A 22,996-nucleotide genomic window follows, 5' to 3' on the forward strand; every position below is an offset into this window, starting at 1 on the left:
ATGGTTATATAAAAAAGATTGATTTCAAGCCAGACTAACATTGTACACATTCAGACATTTCTAATTTATAATTTTCGTTTATGACAAGTGCCAATATATTAAGCTAGACTAAGACATTCTTTTCTCTCAAAGCATCTTTTTATTCAAAGACTAATTAAATTTCCTAATGAAAGTCTACGTTTTAGAGAAAAACTTGCAAAATTAAAAATTTCTCTAACCAGTGTGTTAATACATATATCATGTCCGTCATGCTTTTATTTATATTTATAAGGAAGATAAAACAATTAAAAAAAAATCATAATAAAGATTTTTTTTACCAGTCTAATCTGCCTGATGGTACTATTTAAGATGGCGCAAAAGTTATTAAGTACCTACAGTAGCCGGCACGGCAAGAAATGTACATCGACCTTTAGAACGAGATTTCAGCTTCGTAGAGCGTTGTCTCTGTCACTCATACCTATGTGACGTTTCGTCGGTCTCAACCACAGAGACAACGCTCTACGAAACCGCCTCTTTCTAAAGACCGATGTACAATATTTTCTGTCGGTTATTGTAAAATACATTATCAAAAAAATAATGATTATCTTTTTATCAGTGCGATAGACCAATCTGCTTGATGTATTTTAGAAGACCCAAAAGCCCGTATTACGTTAAAATACATAATCCTTTCCTAAGCCATCTAACTGCACAAAAGATAGTCTATCCGGAACACAAACAATGGTATCTTCAGACCATAAACCAGACTTCAGCACAATAGTGGAGACTGTATCATAAAGAAAATCAATCGCTGATAGAAACTAAATCGTGTGGACTATAAACAAGATTAAATTAAACACTAACGAACGTAACTAACCCATCTTATTAATAAAATTGAATCGTTGTATAAACTTCTGCAAGTAAAATGTGATTTGTCTTGATAAAATTTCATGAGTCAAATGAAATCAAATCAAAGCCAATAGATAGGTACCATTACAAAAGTCAAAAGTCAAATCATTTGTTCTAAATAGGTACCATGTTACTCTTATTGATAGTCAGAATTGTAAGATTTGTAAGATGATATACCTAGTGACCTATGGTGGTGATAATTAATTACGTGCGAGGGTTCCAAACGTGCCCAGGGTCTGAGAAGAGCTCACTACAAACTCAGTCGGGTATAAATATATACAAAATGAAATGTGTCTGTTTGTCTTTTCACAGTCTATCTTTTTAACAGATTTTGACGAAAGGTGTAGCAATAATTGCTTGCTGTATGCAACAAGACGGAGACGGACAAAGGCTATTCCGGAAAATCAAAGGGTTTCCAAGGGATTTTAAAAAACCTATAGGTAGGTATTCACGCTAACGGAATTAGTAGTATCATAATTTTTATATGGGTCCCAAACCTGATTTTTTTTTTTTTTTAATTTATTTACGTAGGTACAATAGATGTGGCGCGAGTCGCATTGTAATACTAGCCATAGTACGTAGTAGTATGAGTCATGGGGACACGCCGCACACCCGCACGTCACCCGGGGGGCTGTGCAAGTGTGCGGGGCGTTCCCACCCCGACTGCAGTGGCGTGCACAGGAGTTCAAGCCAGGGTATGCATTTAGGTATGAACTTATTTTACGACAGGTTATAATAAAAAATAACCATTGATTTATTACAATAAGGGTAAGCAGTGCGTTTATGCTTCTATGAGCTACACGCCACTGCCCGACTGCCATCTCGACGTGTCGCGTACTGAATGTCCCTAGAAGAGAATATCGTATGCCAGCGAAATCTTGTCATCGATAAAAAACAATTGAGACTAGCCAACAAACACATAATAACGGAGGAGCGATCTGAATAGACTCTAAGCAACCATTATAGCGCCTCATAACCATTTAGAGACCACTTACCAATAGAGATTGGTAAAGAAATATGTGATTAAAGCGATCGTAACCCTATCATAGAAGATTTTGAGATAATAACCCATTATATCGTGGCTTTTTTACCTCAATAAGGGGCCATATCGGGTTCTTATGTCCGTAATTAGATAGATACTTAGCCAGATGCGTTTATTTCAGATTTCATTTCATTTTAATCTAATTTATTTGTACCAAAAATATCCATACTAATATTATAAATGCGAAAGTGTGTCTGTCTGTCTGTCTGCTAGCTTTTTACGGCTCAACAGTTCAACCGATTTTGATGAAATTTGGTACGGAGTTAGCTTATATCCCGGGGAAAGACATAGGCTACTTTTCATCCCGGAAAACTGATAAGTGGACAGAGAAGCACTTATCTCTATAAGAGATCTCTACCAGTGTTTATCTTAGTCTATCAATGGTATTGCAGTAATTTCTCTTAGAATGTATACATGGTTCCTAGTTAGGGCTAAAATTTTAAGAAAAATTTAAAAAATTGTGTTATGTGTAGGCCATAAAATAACACCACTAATGAAGTATGTATACAGAAAGTACCACGAAACGATAATAATAAGTAATTGACCAATATAAATCTAGTGCTATCCTTTATCCCAGGGAACATTATGTAGGGCATAGCAATGCATTTAGACCTGTCATTTTAGTTTAGTTTAGAAATTATGTTCAACACAATTATTAGCCATAGTTTATTTCTTGAGATTCATCATGAAAATTAATTGTTTCACACGCGTTTGGTTTTGGCTCTAATTTTTTTTACACATTCAAATAGGGAATTATTTTCTCTCTTTCTAAGATCACTGAACGACAGCAATTGGCATCGTTGCGCGAGCGCATGACATCAGCGATCTAGGACGCCCGCCCACTCCCATTAGCTGGTTCACCGACACTAGACGTATCGCCAGACATCTCGCTGTCATTATCTTCCGATTTCATATCTTTAGACCTATCGCGAGGCTTTTATCTCTTGAATCTTGGTCAGGTAACTCGCGTCCGGGTCATTTCTAAAGTTGCCTTTGTAGATTTTGTTGGTACCGTGACTATTATTGAATTGTGTAGTCCGTGTATAGTTTCAAGTGACGCATATTCTAACCTATAAGTTAGAGTATAATTTGTATATGAATCACCTTTAACTGTTTTACCGTCACTAGATACGTCCGTTATACATCTGACAGTCTTCCGATTTCACATCTTTAGGCTTATACCGAGATCTTTTAAATCATAGTCAAGTAAAACTGCGTCCAGGTTATTTATAAAGTTTATTCGATCTAGTCTTGTGAACAAAGTGATCCCATAAGGGTTCATTTTTTCCTTTCGAGGTAGGTACCTACGGGACCCTAAAAATGCAAAAAATCGATATGCAGTTGGCAGTGGTGAGCGGTGACGCAAGCTTTGCAGGGCGGAGGGCATAACAAGCGTCTCACCTCGTTATCAGATGATAGTGCCGCGCCGTAAAGGGCGCGCGATTTTAATGAGCCGCAATCATGGAAACAAAGCCGCAACCATATAAGCCCGCGAACATTACTAGTGGTTCTCACTTAGCTTTCGATTGTTTCATTTCGACCAAGCAAAGTGCAAATTCACAAATATTCATCACTCGCTCAAAAATGTAAGTAGTATGGCGCAAAATTAAAAGAATGGACTTGATGTCAGTGCTATAAATTTCCATTACATGGTTTTTATTTTATAAGAGGAGAAAATGACTGGCAAACCGCCCGCGCCGGTCAAGAAACTTGAAATTTTGCATTGCCACAAAAAAGTATTTTGAGCAATTCCAATAGAAACTTCGGAAATTTACATCAACGTGTACAATACTTTGCGACTACATAGTCTTTCTTTCTTTCTTCTTTAAAACGAGACAGCTTTATATGGCTCCTTTCGTTTTAACTGAAACTGAAGTTTGAGCAAAGTCAAAGTACGATCGATAGATCTCATCCTAAGTTTTTAGCATCCATGACATCTAAAAAGAACCTCAAGCACCTTTATGACAGCTAAAAGTTCAAAACTATCCAGATGCCTGAGCCACCTCCGACAGTTCCAATGAAAGCTGAAACTATTGAAAAAACCGGCCAAGTGCGAGTCAGGCTCGCACACTGAGGTTTCCGTACTACAGTCGTATTTTTTCGTCATTTTGCACGATAATTCAAAAATTATGTTGCATAAAAATAAATAAAAATCTGTTTTAGAATGCACAAGTAAAGCCCTTTCATATGATACCCCACTTGATATAGTTATCTTACTTCGAATATTGAAAATACTAATTATTAGTTCATGACCGCAATTTTATTTTTTTTGTGTGATCTAACCCTAAATTCACGGTTTTCAGATTTTTCCCCTAAAGCCAGCTATAAGACCCACCTACCTGCCAAATTTCATAATTCTAGGTCAACGGGAAGTACCCTGTAGGTTTCTTGACAGACAGACAGACAGACAGACAGACAGACAACAAAGTGATCCTATAAAGGTACCGTTTTTCCTTTTGAGGTACGGAACCCTATAAAGCACTGCTGGAAAGTGATCACCCAGATGATAGATAGCAAGGCCAAGCTAGTCATATAGCTAAAGTATATGGGTAAGTTTTTTTTTCACATTTGTATTTTTCCACAAAACGCTAGATCGAAAGAACTATACAAATTGCACAAGTAGTAGGGGTCAGGCTACGTTTGGGCGGTGGGTAATGGGCGACGTATATAGCGATTCGAAGCACAGGGAGTGTGAACTAGTAACCACGTTAACCCTAACCGTATATGTAGAGCTTATGAAGGCAATTCAAATGATTCAAAGGTTCTTATAAAAGGAAAAGTACCTATACCTATAACAGTAATTTTTTCGAGTTCCAAATGCTCACATCCTCATCGCCGGCTCACTATTGAGGACGATGAGTCTCCTCTCAGAATGAGACGGGTTTGGCCATTGCCCACCACGCTGGCCAGACTTCACACATCTTTGAGAACATTATGGAGAACTCTCAGGTAGGTATGCAGGTTTCCTCACGATGTTTTCCTTCACCGTTAAAGCAAGTGATATTTAATTTATTAAAACGCATATATATAACTTCGAAAAGTTTTGAAAAGAAAAGTGACGTCCTAATCACAGCTGGCTCACATAAGTACTATAAAATCTAACTTTTAGGATCATGTCTATGCCAGCCACCCAGACACCACAGAATTAGACTGGTATCTAATATTGAAAAGGTCCTAACTTCTATTGCTAAAACTTCACGATAAGTAGGTATTAATAAATATTAATGCTCACACCGGAAGACGCAGAGTTGGCAGACCTCCCACTAGGTGGACGGACGACATCAGACGAGTAAGTCGCAGGGAGCCACTGGATTCAGGCGGCGCAAGTCCGTGGCGTGTGGGAGTCCCTACAAGAGACCTATGTCCAGCTGTGAACGTCTATCGGTTGATGATGTATATGATGATGATATAGAACTATAAGTCCGCGACAGATCGAGATGGCAATCGAGGGTATGAGGCAGGGGGACACCCCGCATACCCACACTTCACCCGCGCTCGCCTGCACCTGGTTAGGACGGGGGCTATGCGGGTGTGCGGCTCGTCTCCACGCCACGATCGCCATCTTACCCTGTCGCGGACTATATATAATTTACACTACGTTCATTTATTTGTGTGAATTATTGTGGGACCACAACTGAACCGCATTAACGACAATGCACCAAAATGTTCGTTTTTTAAGCAATTAAGGCCCTCGATCGAGGGTTCGAAGTTTGTACATCTGTCGAGACGCAAAAGGGCACGCTGTTTTGTTTGAATACTTTTCTGATAGGTACTTATTATTATTTTTTATTAATAACTGAAGCATGTGTTTACTGATTTTGGTATTGGATTTATTGCAAATAAATATTAGTTGTATCTAAATATCAACGCAATAAATAAAGTAAAATATAATATAACTAGCTGATCCCCGCGGCTTCGCCCGCGTAGATTTAGGTTTTTAAAGATCCCGTATAGCCTATGTCACTCAGAAATAATGTAGCTTTCTACTGGTGAAAGAATTTTTAAAATCGGTTCAGTAGTTCTAAAGATTACCCCCTACAAACAAACTTAACGACATTACCTCTTTATATAATACAACGGGCCGTGCAGCAGAAATCGTAATATTTTAATTTCGCCATAACTTCAAAACCAAACGTCCAATTTTAATCATTCAAAGACCAAATATTATCTCCATAAACTGTTCTTAGTGATGAAATCATTTATTTTGATAAGGATTAATAGCATGAGTAAAATAAACGCGTTTAAATGTAGTCCAAAAAAAATTCAAGATTTTTAAATAAAAAAATGGTTGCTGTGCCTCACTCGACATAGATGGGTATAGTGTGTCGCGGACTTTTTTGTAGATATTTATAAGATCTACAATTAATTAGAACATTTTATGGTTCTATCTTTTATAGTTTAGGCAGCGTACGCAAAATAAGTAACTTTTCTGGTTGATTTTTTACACCTTGTGTCCGAAAAACCCAAATATCTTACGGAACCCTATTTTTTTCCAAAATAAAATATAGCCTATGTTACTCGTGGATAATGTAGCTTTCGAATGGTGAAAGAATTTTTAAAATCGGTCCAGTAGTTTTTGAGCCTATTCAGTACAAACAAACAAACAAACAAACAAACAAACAAACAAACAAACAAACAAAGTTTTCCTCTTTATAATATTAGTGTAGACAACGGGCCGTGCAGCAGAAATCGTAATATTTTAATTTCGCCATAACTTCAAAACCAAACGTCCAATTTTAATCATTCAAAGACCAAATATTATCTCCATAAACTGTTCTTAGTGATGAAATCATTTATTTTGATAAGGATTAATAGCATGAGTAAAATAAACGCGTTTAAATGTAGTCCAAAAAAAATTCAAGATTTTTAAATAAAAAATGGTTGCTGTGCCTCACTCGACATAGATGGGTATAGTGTGTCGCGGACTTTTTTGTAGATATTTATAAGATCTACAATTAATTAGAACATTTTATGGTTCTATCTTTTATAGTTTAGGCAGCGTACGCAAAATAAGTAACTTTTCTGGTTGATTTTTTACACCTTGTGTCCGAAAAACCCAAATATCTTACGGAACCCTATTTTTTTCCAAAATAAAATATAGCCTATGTTACTCGTGGATAATGTAGCTTTCGAATGGTGAAAGAATTTTTAAAATCGGTCCAGTAGTTTTTGAGCCTATTCAGTACAAACAAACAAACAAACAAACAAACAAACAAACAAACAAACAAAGTTTTCCTCTTTATAATATTAGTGTAGATATAGTAGTAGTAGTAGTAGTATATAAAGTAGCGACGCGTGCGCGAACTGAGTCCCTGTGGAAAAGGACCCCGGATTTGTTCGAAACTAGTCGGGCTAACGTCGACTAAACACGTGAGTAAAGTTGGTGTGTGATATATAGATATAAGTGCAATATGTACCGATGAAAATCAACGTAATATCTACTCATCATCTTACCATTATCATCACATGATGCCAGTGGCGTGCACAGGGTTTGAAGCCAGGGTAGGCATTAGTTAGGGGAACCTGTTTACTGGCAGGTCATAATGTAAAATTTGCATTGAGCTATTACAACTGGGGTAAGCAGTGCATTTATGTCTCTATGACCTGCACGCCACTGCATGATGCCATTTTTGCGTAAAGGAATTGAAAGAAAATTCGCAATAGAGTATAATTTAAAAAAGTCTATCAATCTTATCTTTAACTGATACAACAATACAAATTATATTATCATATTATTATATTTAAATGGATTGAGTTGAGATTTATTTTGAATTATTTTAAATACTTACTTTGAACTTTTTGAATAATATGGCTAGAACGACACAACATAATATTGTTTTCATTTAAACCAGAAATTCCTTACGATTTTTTTACTTTTAAAAGTACCCAATACAAGTTCAAAACCTTTTAAAAGGTTTTTGGATAAAAAAAAGACATGCGACTTACTTGCAAAAGTACTCCCCCCGCGCGCTGGAGAGACACGTTCCGCTATTTTTGCAGGGCGACGGCGAGCACGACACGAAACCTGAAATTAATGGAAAGATATTAACATTCATCTTAACGGCACCAAAAACCGGCAAAATGCGAGTCAGACTCGCGCACCGAGGGATCCGTACTACTGTCGTATTTCTTCGACATTTTGCACAATAAATCAAAAATTATTATGCAAATAAAAATCTGTCTTAAAACGTATAGAGGTAAAACCCTTTCATATGAAACCCCACTTGGTATAGTAATCTTACTTTGAAAGTTAAAAAAATTAATTATTTGTTCATGAACGCATTTTTTTGTGGTGTAACCACAAATTCACGATTTTCGAATTTTTCCCTTCACGTGTGCTAAAAGACATGATTCAACGGGAAGTACAGTACGCGGCAGAAAGTAATGTACATCGACCTTTAGAAGGAGATAACAGATTTGCAGACCGTTGTCTCTGTCGTTGAGACCGACAAAACGTCATATAGGTATAAGTGACAGAGACAATGCTCTACAAAGCTGAAATGTCATTCTAAAGGCCGATGTACATTACTTTCTGCCGCGTACTTATACCCTATAGGTTTCTTAACACAGACAGACAACAAAGTATCTTATAAGGGTTCCTTTTTCCTTTTGAGGTACGGAACCCTAAAAACACTCACTTTAAACGTATTGGATGATATAACGTATATTTTTGAAAATCTTGCTGGAATATCAGGTTTGGTTCATATCCGTTGAGATTTTGAAATTATTTCGTTGAACTTTAAGGCCGTTACCTCTTACATTTTGAGGATAACTGTTACCAACTCATAATAAATCACCAGCTAGGTGATTCGCTAACTCAGTGACTAACACAGAATGATAGCCACCGAGGTTGGTTGGTTCTACATTGCTGCTTCACTAGGTGGTAGTAAAATATTTTTTCGTAGAAAACCTTCAACGGATTAAAAAATGAGCTCTGTGGCTATCGTTCAGTGTTAGACACTGAGTTAGAGAATCACCCCACTGTACGTAACGTGTAAGGCCATATTCAATCTGTCTGTTAGTAAAATTATTTTAGTCTAGCTAATTCCTAAAGCCTCTACGCTTAAGCTACGAAGCATCACGCTTAGTACCTATAGACTCCATCTTTTGGTCGCTAAGCTAGAAGTGAAATGGTATTTATTGACCGTTCACGATAAATTGACCCCTGACGTTATATTGGCACCATTGCAAATCACGCAATAATAAACCCTGACGTCTAAAGAATAAAGCAAACAAGACAATGGTGCCAACATGACGACATGGGTCAAGGTATAGTGAATTTTCTATATTATGTAGGGGCGTTATTATTCTAAGGGACAAGTTAAAAGTACTTTGGGTAAAAGACGTTATCTCATAGGAACCTAATCCAAATCATGCGGAACCACGGAAAACTACTGCCGATCCGTAGAATCATCCACCTCATCAATGGAGACCAGTCGCCAAGCCTAACTGGTCTATGTTGGCAAACTGTTCAAATGAGACAAAAATTAAGTTCGCATCTAATATATACGATTAAGTTAACAGAATCACCCTATCAAGAAACCCACAATACGTAAAGAATAATTAGGTATTATTAAGAATACCTTTTTTTTAAAGAATTTATTTACCGAAAGTTCGCATCTAATATATACGATTAAGTTAACAGAATCACCCTATCAAGAAACCCACAATACGTAAAGAATAATTAGGTATTATTAAGAATACCTTTTTTTTAAAGAATTTATTTACCGAAAATTGATTTGTACCACACCACAAGAAGGAAGATAAAAGAAATAGAACAGAAAACATAGAAAGAAGTAGGATACAAAAGGAGGCCTTTATCGCTTACCTAAGCGACCTTAGGAATAAGAAAATATGAGGACTTTATGTTAGCGCCAAAGTAAAGTTGAATCGATTCATTCCTTTTCTGATCTGTCAACTTGCTGTAACCATTCCGAAAGATCGTTAAGATTACAAAATATAATATTATCGATACAAAAATTCGTGAAAGTCAATAAACTTGTTATGTTTACATTTGTCCAAAAACTTCGTTCCCACGCACGTGCGTCCGTCCGTCCGTCCCGATCTGACAAGTTTGTTTACGAAATGATAAGATTCGGTGTAGGTATTCCGTAACGGTATTATTTGTTGCGGTGTCGTTGTCGAAAAGGTGTCCGTTGCCTTTTTAGTTATTCAAATTTTATACCTTTTATACTTTTTTCATATAAAATATCGTTGTTGAGAAACTTTTGTACGTCGATATTTGAGATTATTTTTAGTTTTTAGGGTCCCGTACTCGAAGGGTGCCAACGGGACTCTCTCCGCTGTCCATTCGTCTGTCTGTGAGTGAGCTGTATCTCATGAACCGTAATAGGTAGAGAGTTGAAATTTTAAGTGAGTAGGTATTTCTATTACTGCTATCAAGTAATAAAAAGCCAAAATGACGAATTTAGCCACCATGCAAATTAAAAAAAATATATTATTATAGCTTGTACTTATATCTACGCTACGATGGCACGGAACCCTTCGTGCCCGAGTCCGACTCGCGCTTGACTGTTTTTTTGTGTCTGATACGAGCGCAGAGTTTGTTTTCAAATAAATATCTGTCATTTTGTGAGGATTTTGTAAAAACCTGCAGCCTGTCAAATCGGTTTAGAATTATAATAAGCAGATCTAAGGCATTATACCGGCATAATGCCTAGGATCTGCTGAACGAAATGACACATGTTCCCAGGAACATGTGTCATTTCGTCAGGATGACCAAACGTGGTGATTTGACAACTCCATATAAAGGTAGTGAGTAGAATATTATGCAACTTCTGCTGCAATGACACGTTGGTTAACTTAAAAACTTCCACTAACGGCCCAGATACGTTTCGATCTCGGACCTTTAAAATTCAAGATGCATCGGCACAAAAAGTTTCATTCAGTTTAGGTACTGTCAAAGAGTTACCGCCAAGTTGTTTTCGATGGATCAACTTTGGACCCGATGATTCGCAAGATGTTATAAAAAGATCTACTTAAATAAAGAAAGTAAAGTTCAGTATAAATGCATCTAAAGGCATCCTTCTGGTGGGAGGATTCGGCCGTGGCTAGTTAAATACCACCCTACCGGCAAAAACGTGCCTTCAAGCGATTTAGCGTCGTTCTGGTACTATGCCGTGTAGAAAAAGGGGTATGGGTTTGATGAAATCTGCCATACCCTCACCGGGTTAGCCCGCTTCCATCTTAAACTGCATCATCACTGAGGTGAGATTGCAGTACAGGGCTAACTTGTATCTGAATAAAATAATATGAATAATGAAATAAACTTAGTTATACTGTTAAATAAATACACAAGCCATTTTTTAAATCGCGCATAATATTTGAAGCGTCTAGTTACATGCTCTTACTTCAACAGTTCTTCAAGATTATCGTTATCTAACTTTAAGTTACCTATCTGCAATCTACCGAAATTTTTACACGACATTATCAGTACAGCATGAGCTGATCAAATATTTGGAAGCTTTCAAATTTTATACCTCATGCAAACTTGTAGCAAAATGTCCAAATTTATTAGACTTTCTCATGAATGTTTGCTAAGTGACATAGGTATACCTAGGTAGTTTCCTTACAAGTAAATAATATTTTTAGTCCCTTGCGAATAATAATTTGCAAGTAATACACAAGAAATGTCCTTTTATGTAGGTGCATGTAAAGTAAGGAGGTTTTATCTCGATAATACACTTAGGCATAGTAACTAAAAGCTTTTTTGTTAGATATGGTTAAAAGCTTGATTGAAGTAGTAAGAATAGAATTTTCTTAATAAATCGTGGTAGGTACTTACTACGCACCCGCTATTTACCTTATTATTATGTAGTAATTTTTTTAATCTTGGTGGGCATCAGTATACTTAACCTGCTTTGTTTAACTTAATATGTGTTATTCATCAGGAGTCTACGTACGGTGCAAAAAACTGGACGAAAGATTTTAAAAAGCTTCAAGCAAATTAGGACTTTAAGCAAATTTAATTGACGCCAAACAATTTACGAGATCCCAATCAGACGCTCATTAGATTGATTAAACGAACGAATAAAATCTAAATTGTATATTAAACATCAAAAAGGTTCAATTACGCCCGCCGTATCGATTTACAAGTGGCAAAAAAATCGATAATATCGATTTAAGTGCGCGTTCCTAAACGAAAGCAAATGACTTTCGCGAGGCGGTTTTTCGCAACTATCCAACGTCGCAACGCCATACGAAGTGCTAAGCAAAAACCGGGCAAAGCTGCTTTTCCATATACAGACAGCTATTGTTTTTGTTGCAAGCTGTCACCGACCTTAAGGAAAAGGCACTGATGAATGTATGCCGGTTTTCGTTAAATTGACATGAAATTAATGTTTGGACCGCTTCTTTTAATTTGACGATTCCTTAATAGAGATAATATGAATCGATGAACATTTTTTAAGCTATCAGTGCCAGCAGATGGAGTCACTTGTACAATTCAATAAATCATCGATTTATTATTTTTAATAATGACATCGATTGAAGTGTTTTTGCGCAACGCGTCCATCGCAGCATCGTCGGTTTCTTAACATGAATTAATTATCACGGGAAATTACCGATTTATCAGCGATCAGTAAATAATAGAATTAAGTTTTTGTGCTAAAGCTAACAATTACTACATATTATTAATACTTATTACGAGACTAAAATAATTGCAACCGTCATAAAGTTTTATGTTGCTCGGTGTCGGATAGGACGCCTCATACTCGTAATTTGATAATTCTTTCTTTTGTACATAATATTGTTTGTTTTTTTGAGATATAGGTATTATGGAGTACTAGATGATACCCACGACTATGTCCACAGTTTTACGTGTCCGCGTGTATTTAGGTCTTTAAAAAAACTATAGAAAATCTTCGATTTTCCAAATTACTCTGTACCAAATTTCGTCAAAATCAATAAATCGGATGGGCATATAAATATCCCGTGTGAACTGGTTAATTTTACGTGAAAAAGTAGGCTTTATCTTTACCCCGGGATGCAAGCTATCTCTGTACCAAGTGTCATCAAAATCGGTATGGCCGTGAAAAGCTAAAAGAGTGCACGCCAACAGACAAATGAACAGGCACATTTTTGCATTTATTAGTATGGATTAGTAGGATAAGAGAAAAATATCAACATATTAAAAACGTAGCATTTACTTATTTCTGTTATTGGATACTCTACAATCTGCATAACATGAAACCGAGATGATCAAATCGTGACGAATCAACGTAACAATATTATTTTATCATTTATTGCAAGAATGCTGAATATGAGATGTAAACGCCACGAGTTTCGTCCATGTTGCTGACCCATAAATAAAACCCTCATTAGGGATGATTTATGCTAAACCGTGCCGGGCCCGAGGCACCAGATTGAGAATTTGTATGAGGTCACATCAGACTGTGCTGTGTTCGAGTCTTCCGAGCCTCGTCCGTGTTACGTTCCTTCATACAAAATTGCAATCCGTGGATCGTACGCGCGTCGAACGTACATCGGACACGGCACGGCTCGGGCCCAGCACGGTCTAGTATAAATCATCCCTTACGGCACAGATAACAGCAAACAAGCCGTGGGAACGAACAGTGATAAGAGCAAAATAAAAAAAATCGTCCACAAACCACGCTTCCGCGAAATAGCTCGTGAGAAGTCAATACGATCGCATCCGTCCGATTAGCATACTGATAACGTGTTCAAATCTACACTGACGGACTTGGCTTGCCACACTGGACGTGTGGATTATGTAATGTACTATTACAAGGTTATTAGATAGGCAATCTTGAGTTCAGAGTGAGTGGCTTGTGTTCTGCAGGCGTATCATCTAAATTCTATTTTTTTTTCGAAAGATTCCCCTTTCCTCTCCAACTAAGCGTCAGGCTTGTGCTAGGAGTAGGTACGACAATAGTGCAACGGGCGGGGTTTGAAGTGAACCGTCGACCTTTCGGTTTTCAGTCCACTCCTTTACCGGTTGAGCTATTGAGGCTCAAAGGCAAAAGGAAAAGGTGACTGACTGACTGACTGACTGACTGATCTATCAACGCATAGCTCAAACTACTGGACGAATCGGGCTGAAATTTGGCATGCAGATAGCTATTATGACGTAGGCATCCGCTAAGAAAGGATTTTTGAAAATTCAACCCCTAACGGGGTGAAATAGGGGTTTGAAATTTGTGTAGTCCACGCGGACGAGGGTTCGAGCATAAGCTAGTCCTACTAATAAATGCAAAAATGTTTAAAAGATTTCAGCAAAGATCACTTCTACACCTTTTGTAACATCTAACAATTTTGTTAGTCAATCATTGATTAAACACTTTCTGGGCCGACTATCCAAAGTAAAATTTATCACAAAACCTACTTTTTCTTAACGTATTATTTACAGAATAGAACAGCCACTGTGCCTGTATACATGTAATCGCGTGATCATCATCGGAGGAGCGGCAAAAAACACAAATCAATTAAAGCTAATTGACTTGGCCGACTATTAGCGATTTTACGCTAAACACAGCATATTTGACAGTAGGTACGATGAATATCGATTTAGGAATTTTAATTGCATATCGATGCCTTGAGTTCAAATTCCAAAATGTCTGTCGTTCTCACTTTTTTAGGGTTCCGTACCTCAAAAGGAAAAACGGAATTCTTATAGGATCACTTTGTTGTCTGTTTGTCTGTCTGTCTGTCTGTCGGTCTGTCAAGAAACCTACAGGGTACTTCCCGTTGTGAAATTTGGCAAGTAGGTAGGTCTTGTACCTGACATTCGGGGAAAAATCTAAAAAAAGGTGAATTTGTGGTTAGATCACACAAAAAAATTTAATTGTGGTCATAAACTAATAGTTTAGTATTTTCAACTTTCGAAGTGTGTGACTATATCAAGTGGGGTATCATAATATGAAAGGTCTTCACCTGTGCATTCTAAAACAGATTTTTGTTTATTTTTATGCATCATAGTTTTTGAATTATCGTGTAAAATGTCGAAAAAATACGAACCCACCCCCAAGTACGGAACCCACATTGCGCGAGCCTGACTCGCACTTGGCCGGGTTTTTTTTGGGTTGATCTTCGTGCAAACGTAAAAGCCACATCGCAATTTCTATTAAAATTTATAAAAGGTTTTTATTCCGATAGGTAGGTACAAGTTAGCCCTTGACTGTAGGTACAACTAAGATGGATCATGGAAGCGAGCAAATTGGCAATATTATAATAGCCCCATACATTACAGGTCCCATAGGACCTACACCTGATCAGTGTCTACGCGGCATCGTACCGAAAAGCTAAATCGCTTGGCGGCCAATAGGTTGGTAACCAGCCACGCCCGAAACCTCCCACCAGACCAGACCAGAGATAACTTTGAAATTAAAAAATTCACCAATTTTCCCTGCTGGGGATCGAATCCGGGACCTTCCACGTATAAGACAATCAAAATCGTCGGTTAAATTATTCGTCAGTTAAAAGTTGAAACCTGAAACTATCGGCTCCCTACGACTGATTTGATATCGTCAGTCCTCCTATTGAGGGTTTTTTCAAAGCTGCGTTTTCCAGTGTGAGGTCGCCATTACAGCATCTTAGAATCCCAATGTCTAATTTATCTAATAAATCTTGGATTTAGTCCATTTAGCTAATCTCCATATTATAATCTGTGGCTTTCTGTTAGCCTAGTGGTTAGGACGTCCGCCTTCTAATTGGAGGTCGGGGGTTCGATCCCGGGCACGCACCTCTAACTTTTCGGAGTCATGTACTTAGAGTAGCTTACCTAGTTTTAATTTTTTTAATTTGTAACATTTGGTTTGTATGTTTTTTGTATTTTCTTGTTTTGTGAGCTGAATAAACTTTTATTTATTTATTTATTTATTTATTTATGTGCGATTTAATTAATTAAATATCACTTCTTTAACGGTGAAGGAAAACACCTTGAGGAAACCTGCATGCCTAAGAGTTCTCCATAATTTTCTCAAAAGTGTGTGAAGTGTGTTGATCATGATGATGATGATGATGAATCTGTAAACTAAAATAGGACGGCGCAGTTAGTCTCGGCGTCGTAGGTCGCATTTCCGGTTGAGTGGAGTCCGAAAAACGGTCCGATCTGAGATAATACACCCATCATCGGCGATGTACCGTTCGTTTTAATTTATGCTAATTTACTGCTTGAGCCGTCAGACGACACCGGCGAGTGGGCGGGTGGCAATAGAATATAATACATGGCTACGAATCTTTACCTGTTACTAAATATACGCAAGTAAGCGGTGATGCTTTGGTTGATTTCTGGATCTCCTCATTTTGGATTTGATCACGTAAAGAAACTACCACAGCTCTCTTCATCTTTATTATCAGGAAGTCATAGGTATTTTTATTATAATTATTTATAAGAGGGTCTCAGCCATACCTACGACAATCAATTTGTAAAAGTGCTCTTAGTAAAATCATTTCTAACTTCAAAATCGCCCGCTGGGTGGCTCTGGAGCTTTCTTATGTCTAATGAGGTCAAAATAGGGTTGCGAATTTTTTAAAGAATAGCGAGCACACACATGAGTTCGTGTAGTTTGAAGAACGAAATCTGATGTCGTGTACGTTATCGTCCGAAGACGCGTGGCAAAAGTAAGTAAATAGGTATGCTTATATACTAAGGAGTAAGGACCATGAATCATGATGCAAAGATTAGGAATGGGAAATAGAAGAAAAGAAGATTACAATTAGAATATCAGTACGTAGTAGGTATATCTAATGTGATTCCATGCAGCCTAGATAACACAAGGCTGTTCAAAGTATCGGAATAAAATAATTTATAGTATCTTCTACAGATACGATAGATCGTCATTATTACTGTTAGTACTGTGAGTTTAATATACCGTGAAGCGAGGGTGCGTGCCCTATGTACTAAATTCATACGCGTGACCGTCGAATTTTCACCACGTTTCTGGCATATTCCAGAATGTTAAGTTACCAAACTAGATATTTGAAAAAAAAAATATTCTAGCTAGGATGTTTTAAATTAAAATACATTTTATTAAAAGTACAATATGAGTGTAGAATTTAAAAATACTCAAGTTTTAAAAACAGTTTTCGACCAACTTTAAAGATTACCGATTTAGAATGAATGAATCATAAACTCAGATTGGTAACTGGTTGGGTTACCAACTTCGGGTGTCCGAATTTTATATTTTTGGGCCCTCCGTGCAGCTTCGAAGAGCTCGTTAAGCCATCAGCCCAAGTTATTATCTGATAATAACCGCTAAAAGTCGAAATCTCGTTTTTATTTAGTCGAGTCGTATGCGGAAGGATTTGGTAACCCACCGCAATATAATCCTAAGAAAACTGCGCCAAGTGCGGGTTGGCAGACTTCACACACCTTTGAGAACATTATGGAGAACTTTCAAGCATGCAGGTTTCCACACTATGTTTTCCTTCACCGTTAAAGAATAAAGCCACAGGGCAAGACAGATATTTGACTGCTTTAAACACAAATAAACTCCGAAAAGTTAGAGGTGCGTGCCCAGGATTGAACCCCCAACCTCCGGAATAGAAGGCGGACGTTTTAAGCACACATACCGTGGTATCACTAGGCCACCATTTCCGTATTTTTCTTATTTATAAAATTCCTCCTATATCAATGTTTATGTGTAGGAAAGGCATTCCGAACCAGTGGTAGATGCATCCGACTATTCGAAAGTACTTGTAAAAGTTTATTCGAATAGATTTTTATTTTATTTTTTTATTTTATTATTTTAACCATGTCGAATGTGAACGTATGTTTGAATTCAATAGTGAATAGGCTATGCTTGGAGTTTGGACCATTGACCCACCTTCACGGCTGACTCTTTTGTATCAAAAGAGGGGCAAGGTGACATTTCGCTCGAGCCCGTATCCAATAATGGGGGCCTCAAATCATAGCGTAATTGCGGATGCCCTCTCTATTGCCGCATCCGTCTGGCACGCCTTTGATCTCGTCCGTACATCGATGTATAAACGGAGATAATCATCATGATCAACCCATCACCGGTCTACTACTGAGCATAGGTCTCCTCTTGGAATGATAAGGGTTTAGATTTGTGTGAAGTGTGCCAATCCGCACTTGGCCAGCGTGGCGGACTGTGGCCCAAAGTTTAGGTTTACATTATCGGGAACTCTCAGGCATGCAGGTTTCCTTACGATATTTTTCTTCCACCACTTCATCAATATAGAACAAGTAGGTTATTTTTTTCCCAATTTTGTCATAGTTTTCGCCTTAATCCACCACGATGGCCAAGTGCGGATTAGCAATACGAAAATAGGGGATTTTTACCCGTACCCAGCGGTACGGCCTCACCCCTACCTACTACCTAGTTACGAATAGGATCGTAAAGTAATACTTGTCAACATCGCATAATAATCTAACGTAACCATTTCACATTCCGTACCAGGTACAATACAATATGAGTTCTGCGCAGAACAGCAACATCGGATCCCGCGCATATGCCTATATTAGTTCGGCGAAGTAACGGTGCCTTGTTATGTTATGCATTATTGCGCGCGCGCATACATCAGCCCAGACTAATGGGGCTCGGGCGGTCCTTTTGTCTAGTAAGATACTATGTCCAACAAGAAACGAAATTGTTTAATTTTTTAATGACTCAGTATTTTTAACATAACTTCACAATAATGTTAATAGATGGCGCTGTAATTGAAAACTATATGGGACCGCGGGGCCGAAGTAGCTAGTGTATTTTTGTAACAAGTATCGACATGTTCCCAGAGTAGGTAATCGCCAAGAAGCGAACTTATTGTGAAAGTTCAAGAGAAACTTGTGGTAGGCCTTGTAAGCCCCTGCTTGCTCTTATTGCGTCCAAGATAAAGATTGTAATGGAGGAAACATGTACGATTAATGAATTAAACGAACACGCGAATGCAATTTTGGTTCGATAACTTTTTTAAACTTTTTATAAATTGCTTGCATCGAAAAGCTTTTAGTGATGAACCAAAAAGATAACGTCCTGGCTAAGTGTAAAACTTCAAAAGGTATACCTACTCTATCCATGGAGAGAAGTTAATATAGGGCTCTTTCTGTTACGTAATCCCATACAAATGACAAAGACAAAAGTCAGTAGGCGTTAACCATAGTACCTATGTATAATCATCATCAACGATAATCATAACGATAACGGAATCATAAACGAACCTATATTTTCGAATTGAATTTCAAATGTTTTTTTTTTAATATAGCTTTCTATTATTATTCTAATATATCGAGTTGTTATTCTAATAATAGAGTATAATTCGAACAGGGTGCGGTCTTGACCCGCTTGTATCCAGATGCTCTTACGAATCGTTTGATGTTGCCAACGCTTCGCTTTCAGGTGCAAGGCCGCTATTCTCTAGCACCTCGGAAACCCAACAACTGACGGTCCTTTGCCCCGTCCATAAGAGTTTAGTAATAGGTAATAGAGACTTGTATCGGAGAGATAAAACGTAAGAATTTCATATCCAGATCGTAACTCCTAACAGTTCCCATAGTTTATACCAAGTACCAACTCTTAAATATTGACCTGTCAGACATACCTAACGCTTTTGTGTTTGCAGTGCCATTCTTCCTCAACCACGCTTGTCTGTATGTCCGTCAATCGTTGACAGTGGTAATTAGACTTTAGTAGACCGCAAAGCCTTACCTTATTTCAATCTTTGTTCTCTCGGCAATGAAGAAAAGATAATGGCGGTTGATTCAAACATTAATCATCTTATAACTGTTAGTCTGGGACGCGTCGCCGCTAAGTATCTTTTTCATTCCTTTGAGGCTCTCTTAACTGTTCCTGGGTTGTAAAAGGTAATTTATTGTGGATTTATTATACTTCTCCTTATTAAGTTTTATGTAGTTTTTTAACACATCTTGAAATACCATTATGTTTTGTTTGCGAATGCTTATGTATTCGATTTTTCTTCGTTTACTTAGGAGTTGCATGATCATTAGTATCATCATTCAAGACTAACATGATGTTTTTTGTTTTAAATCGGTGTTTGAATTATTAACGTTGCTAATGATTTTTAAACCGTTTAGTTAAAAATTTCAGTATTCTGGTTTAATCAAACTCGTCTATTAATTGAGAAAAATTCCGTGGCAACTACGGAGTTCTGTTATCTTTTTACACAGTAAACAGCACACTGGGTCAGGTTTTAGAAAAAAAAAACGTAAAGAAATAACCATAGAAATCTGAATAGAGGTGACCCACAACAATTTGCACAGCAATAGCCCCGAGCGGTTGCCAATCAAAGGCCATGATAATGATGAATAAAACATGTGCACCGTCTATACATAAGTAAGTATAATATTATGATGGACCCAAGATTTTGACAACCATTGTATGCTGTATTCATTCATCGAGCAACACGTCTAACAGAAGATACTCGACTTGTATGCAAAAAGTTGACACATTTTTAAGAAATGTGTAGAAACGTCAGATTTTTGTTTTCGGTGATGTGGATTGTGGACTATTCTAACAGTTTCGCTGAATGTTTCTATTCAATACGGAAAATTAAAAAAATTACATCAAAAAATACACTTTTGAAAGTGCAAAATAAAAATGTTTCTACCTCTAATACATAGCCGATGTTCGGTAGACCAAATTACGCCTTTATCTTGCCCCTTGTTATTGCGATCGGGCTAGAAGTATGAGGAAATAGAGTATGCTCCTGTGTATACGCAAGTATCTCCTGCGTAGATGGCAGCATTGGCCGCCATAGTCAAGTTTGGGTTTTTTTAAATTTATTTATTCATTATGTGTAAAAACAAATACATTTTAGGCTATGTCTCACCAAACTACACGGCAATTTGTTTGCGAGTTCACATTCAAAAAGACCATTAAGACAAGTTACAAGTCTGGGTGGTCCGGTCCAGTTTATTGTTTAGAGCGTCTCCACCCGTGGGAGGTGACAGCTTTTTGGCCTGTATTAATGAATTGTTCGTCGATTCATCACACAACAATGCAGCGAGACGCTTTTGTCACACGCGAACCGCACTGTAATTAAGTTAACAAAGTGCTCGTGTGGAAAGATTGATGGAATGGACCATTTCGTATGGAGTTGATTGAACTGTAACATGGATTGTTTTCTTTACTCTTTAGAGAGTTGCCCTTTTACCCGGGATTTTAAATAGCTTTGTTATTCGTAACTATGTACTTATAATAAATTATCTAACTTAGAATAATTAAGCTAACTTTTGTGTTGTGTTCTCTCTTTGATCACAGGACAGGTAATATAAAACTAGATAATGCTTATGACTTTATCTCTGTCGATTTAGGTTTTTTAAATCCCGTGGGAACTCTATAATTTTCCGTGATTAAATGTAACCTACGTCACTTTCCAGGTTTTTAACTAAATCCAAGGAAAAACCAATCGATCCCTTGCTCCATAGCCATGTGGTGTGATTGAAGAACAAATCAACAAACTAACACACACTCGCATATTAATATAATATTGACAAGTATATTCCTAATTCTGTGCTGTATGTGGATAATCCTTCCGCATTTGACTCGACTAACACTACGATTTTAACTCTTAGTGATAAAAACCAGTATCAATGGTAAAACTTGCTCTCCGTAAAATTATTTGGATCTCCAAAGTCGATGTGGCTTACTCAGCAAAGTCGATTGATATAAGCTGTCACAACTAGGTATAGTACGCGACAGGTCGAGATGCCAATCGGGGTGCGGGATAGCGCGGGTGACGTTTGGGTGTGCGGGGCACCCCCGCCTTATACACCGATTGCCATCTCGACCTGTCGCGTACTTTACCTTCGGTAGGGCGAGGCCACAACACTGCGGTGCGATATCGCATCGCAAAAACGATACTGCATCGCATTGCGACTGACGCAACGCAAACATTTCATCACTTATGGCATCGTACGAGAAAACTCTGACTATCAATTTCTAGTGAGTCATGGACCGCACTATACGTATCCGACTTGCGTTAAGACGCATCAAGGAAAACACACACAGCACAGAATGGCACACAGAGAGGTGTGGACATCGACTGAACGGGAATACGTCGTCGCATCGCAAGTTTGTACGCTGCGGCACCGCATCGGAAATTTGCACAGTGCATTGTGCGACGTCGTAGATTTTTACGACCCGACGTCGCATCGCAGTGTTGTGGTCTCAGCCGCACCTGTATTAGGGTTATTACATTTATCATTGCTAATAAAAATCAAATCACCATTCCATAACTTGCTATACCATAAAAGCATTATCTGGTATCTTTAAAGGTAAGTAATATTAACCAAAACAATATTCATATCGATATTATCTGGATCAAAATATTTCAACAAATAAAATTACCTACTCTACGATCCATTTAGGTTTTATTATACAAGACTTGAATATAAGAAATCTATAGCAAAGGTACAAATAAATGGAATTGAAGTCTTCTTGTGATTTTGAAATAACTGCTTTTTATAGTGTTACCTATTCGTTATTTACACAAAAGCAAAAACTAAAACAAGTTATTTAAATTTGTACGTGCGTCTGTCTGCACTTAATTACGAAACTTTACTTTGAATTTCAGGAAACGTTTTTCACGCTGACGAAGGTGCAGGCAGAAACTAGTAAATAAATCCTAAAACTATAAATGAGAAAGTGTATCTGTCTGTCTGTCTGCTAGCCTTTTACGGCCCATCCGTTCAACGATTTTGACAAAATTTAGTACAGAGATAGCTTGCATACCGGGGAAGGACGTAGACTATTTTTTATCCCGGAAAACTAAAGAGTTCTCAAGGGATTTTGGACGAAGTAGTGGGCCTCAAAAAATATACTTACCTTATTGGTAAAAGTTGTAAGTAGTTTAATCTCTTTTATCTCGGCAATAAAATCCAATAAAAAGCTACAATAACCAATTGTGCAGAAAACTACACCCAATATAAATAAACTTATGGGCTGGTGAAAACGTAAGTCTGGTCTCATATTACAACACCTTAAAAGGATTGTAGATCTATACCCTATACAAAGAAAGTGGATATGGTATGTTATGAATTTATGATTTTTATTAATATGAGGAAAAACTGCGTTAGGCTGCTGATAAACGATCAATCTTGCACCAGCGCAA

At 37.5% G+C, this 22,996-nt stretch overlaps 2 protein-coding genes across 7 annotated transcripts in view; one reads left to right on the plus strand and one right to left on the minus strand.

The window, feature by feature from the left end:
* LOC117996816 (RNA-binding protein 1-like) overlaps nt 1–22,996 on the plus strand; it is a 411,711-nt gene that overhangs the window by 269,557 nt on the left and 119,158 nt on the right. The window lies entirely within an intron of this gene.
* The window catches only part of N (neurogenic locus Notch protein), a 192,238-nt gene that overhangs the window by 119,447 nt on the left and 49,795 nt on the right, over nt 1–22,996 (minus strand). For all 4 annotated transcript variants that reach the window (XM_034985351.2, XM_034985350.2, XM_069509880.1 and 1 more), the window contains exon 2: nt 7,874–7,952. In XM_034985351.2, the coding sequence (XP_034841242.1) occupies nt 7,874–7,952 (79 nt within the window). The remainder of the gene's footprint in view (nt 1–7,873; nt 7,953–22,996) is intronic.

This window comes from Maniola hyperantus, chromosome 4 (genome assembly GCF_902806685.2).
Source record: "Maniola hyperantus chromosome 4, iAphHyp1.2, whole genome shotgun sequence".
Taxonomy (NCBI): Eukaryota; Metazoa; Arthropoda; class Insecta; order Lepidoptera; family Nymphalidae; genus Maniola; species Maniola hyperantus.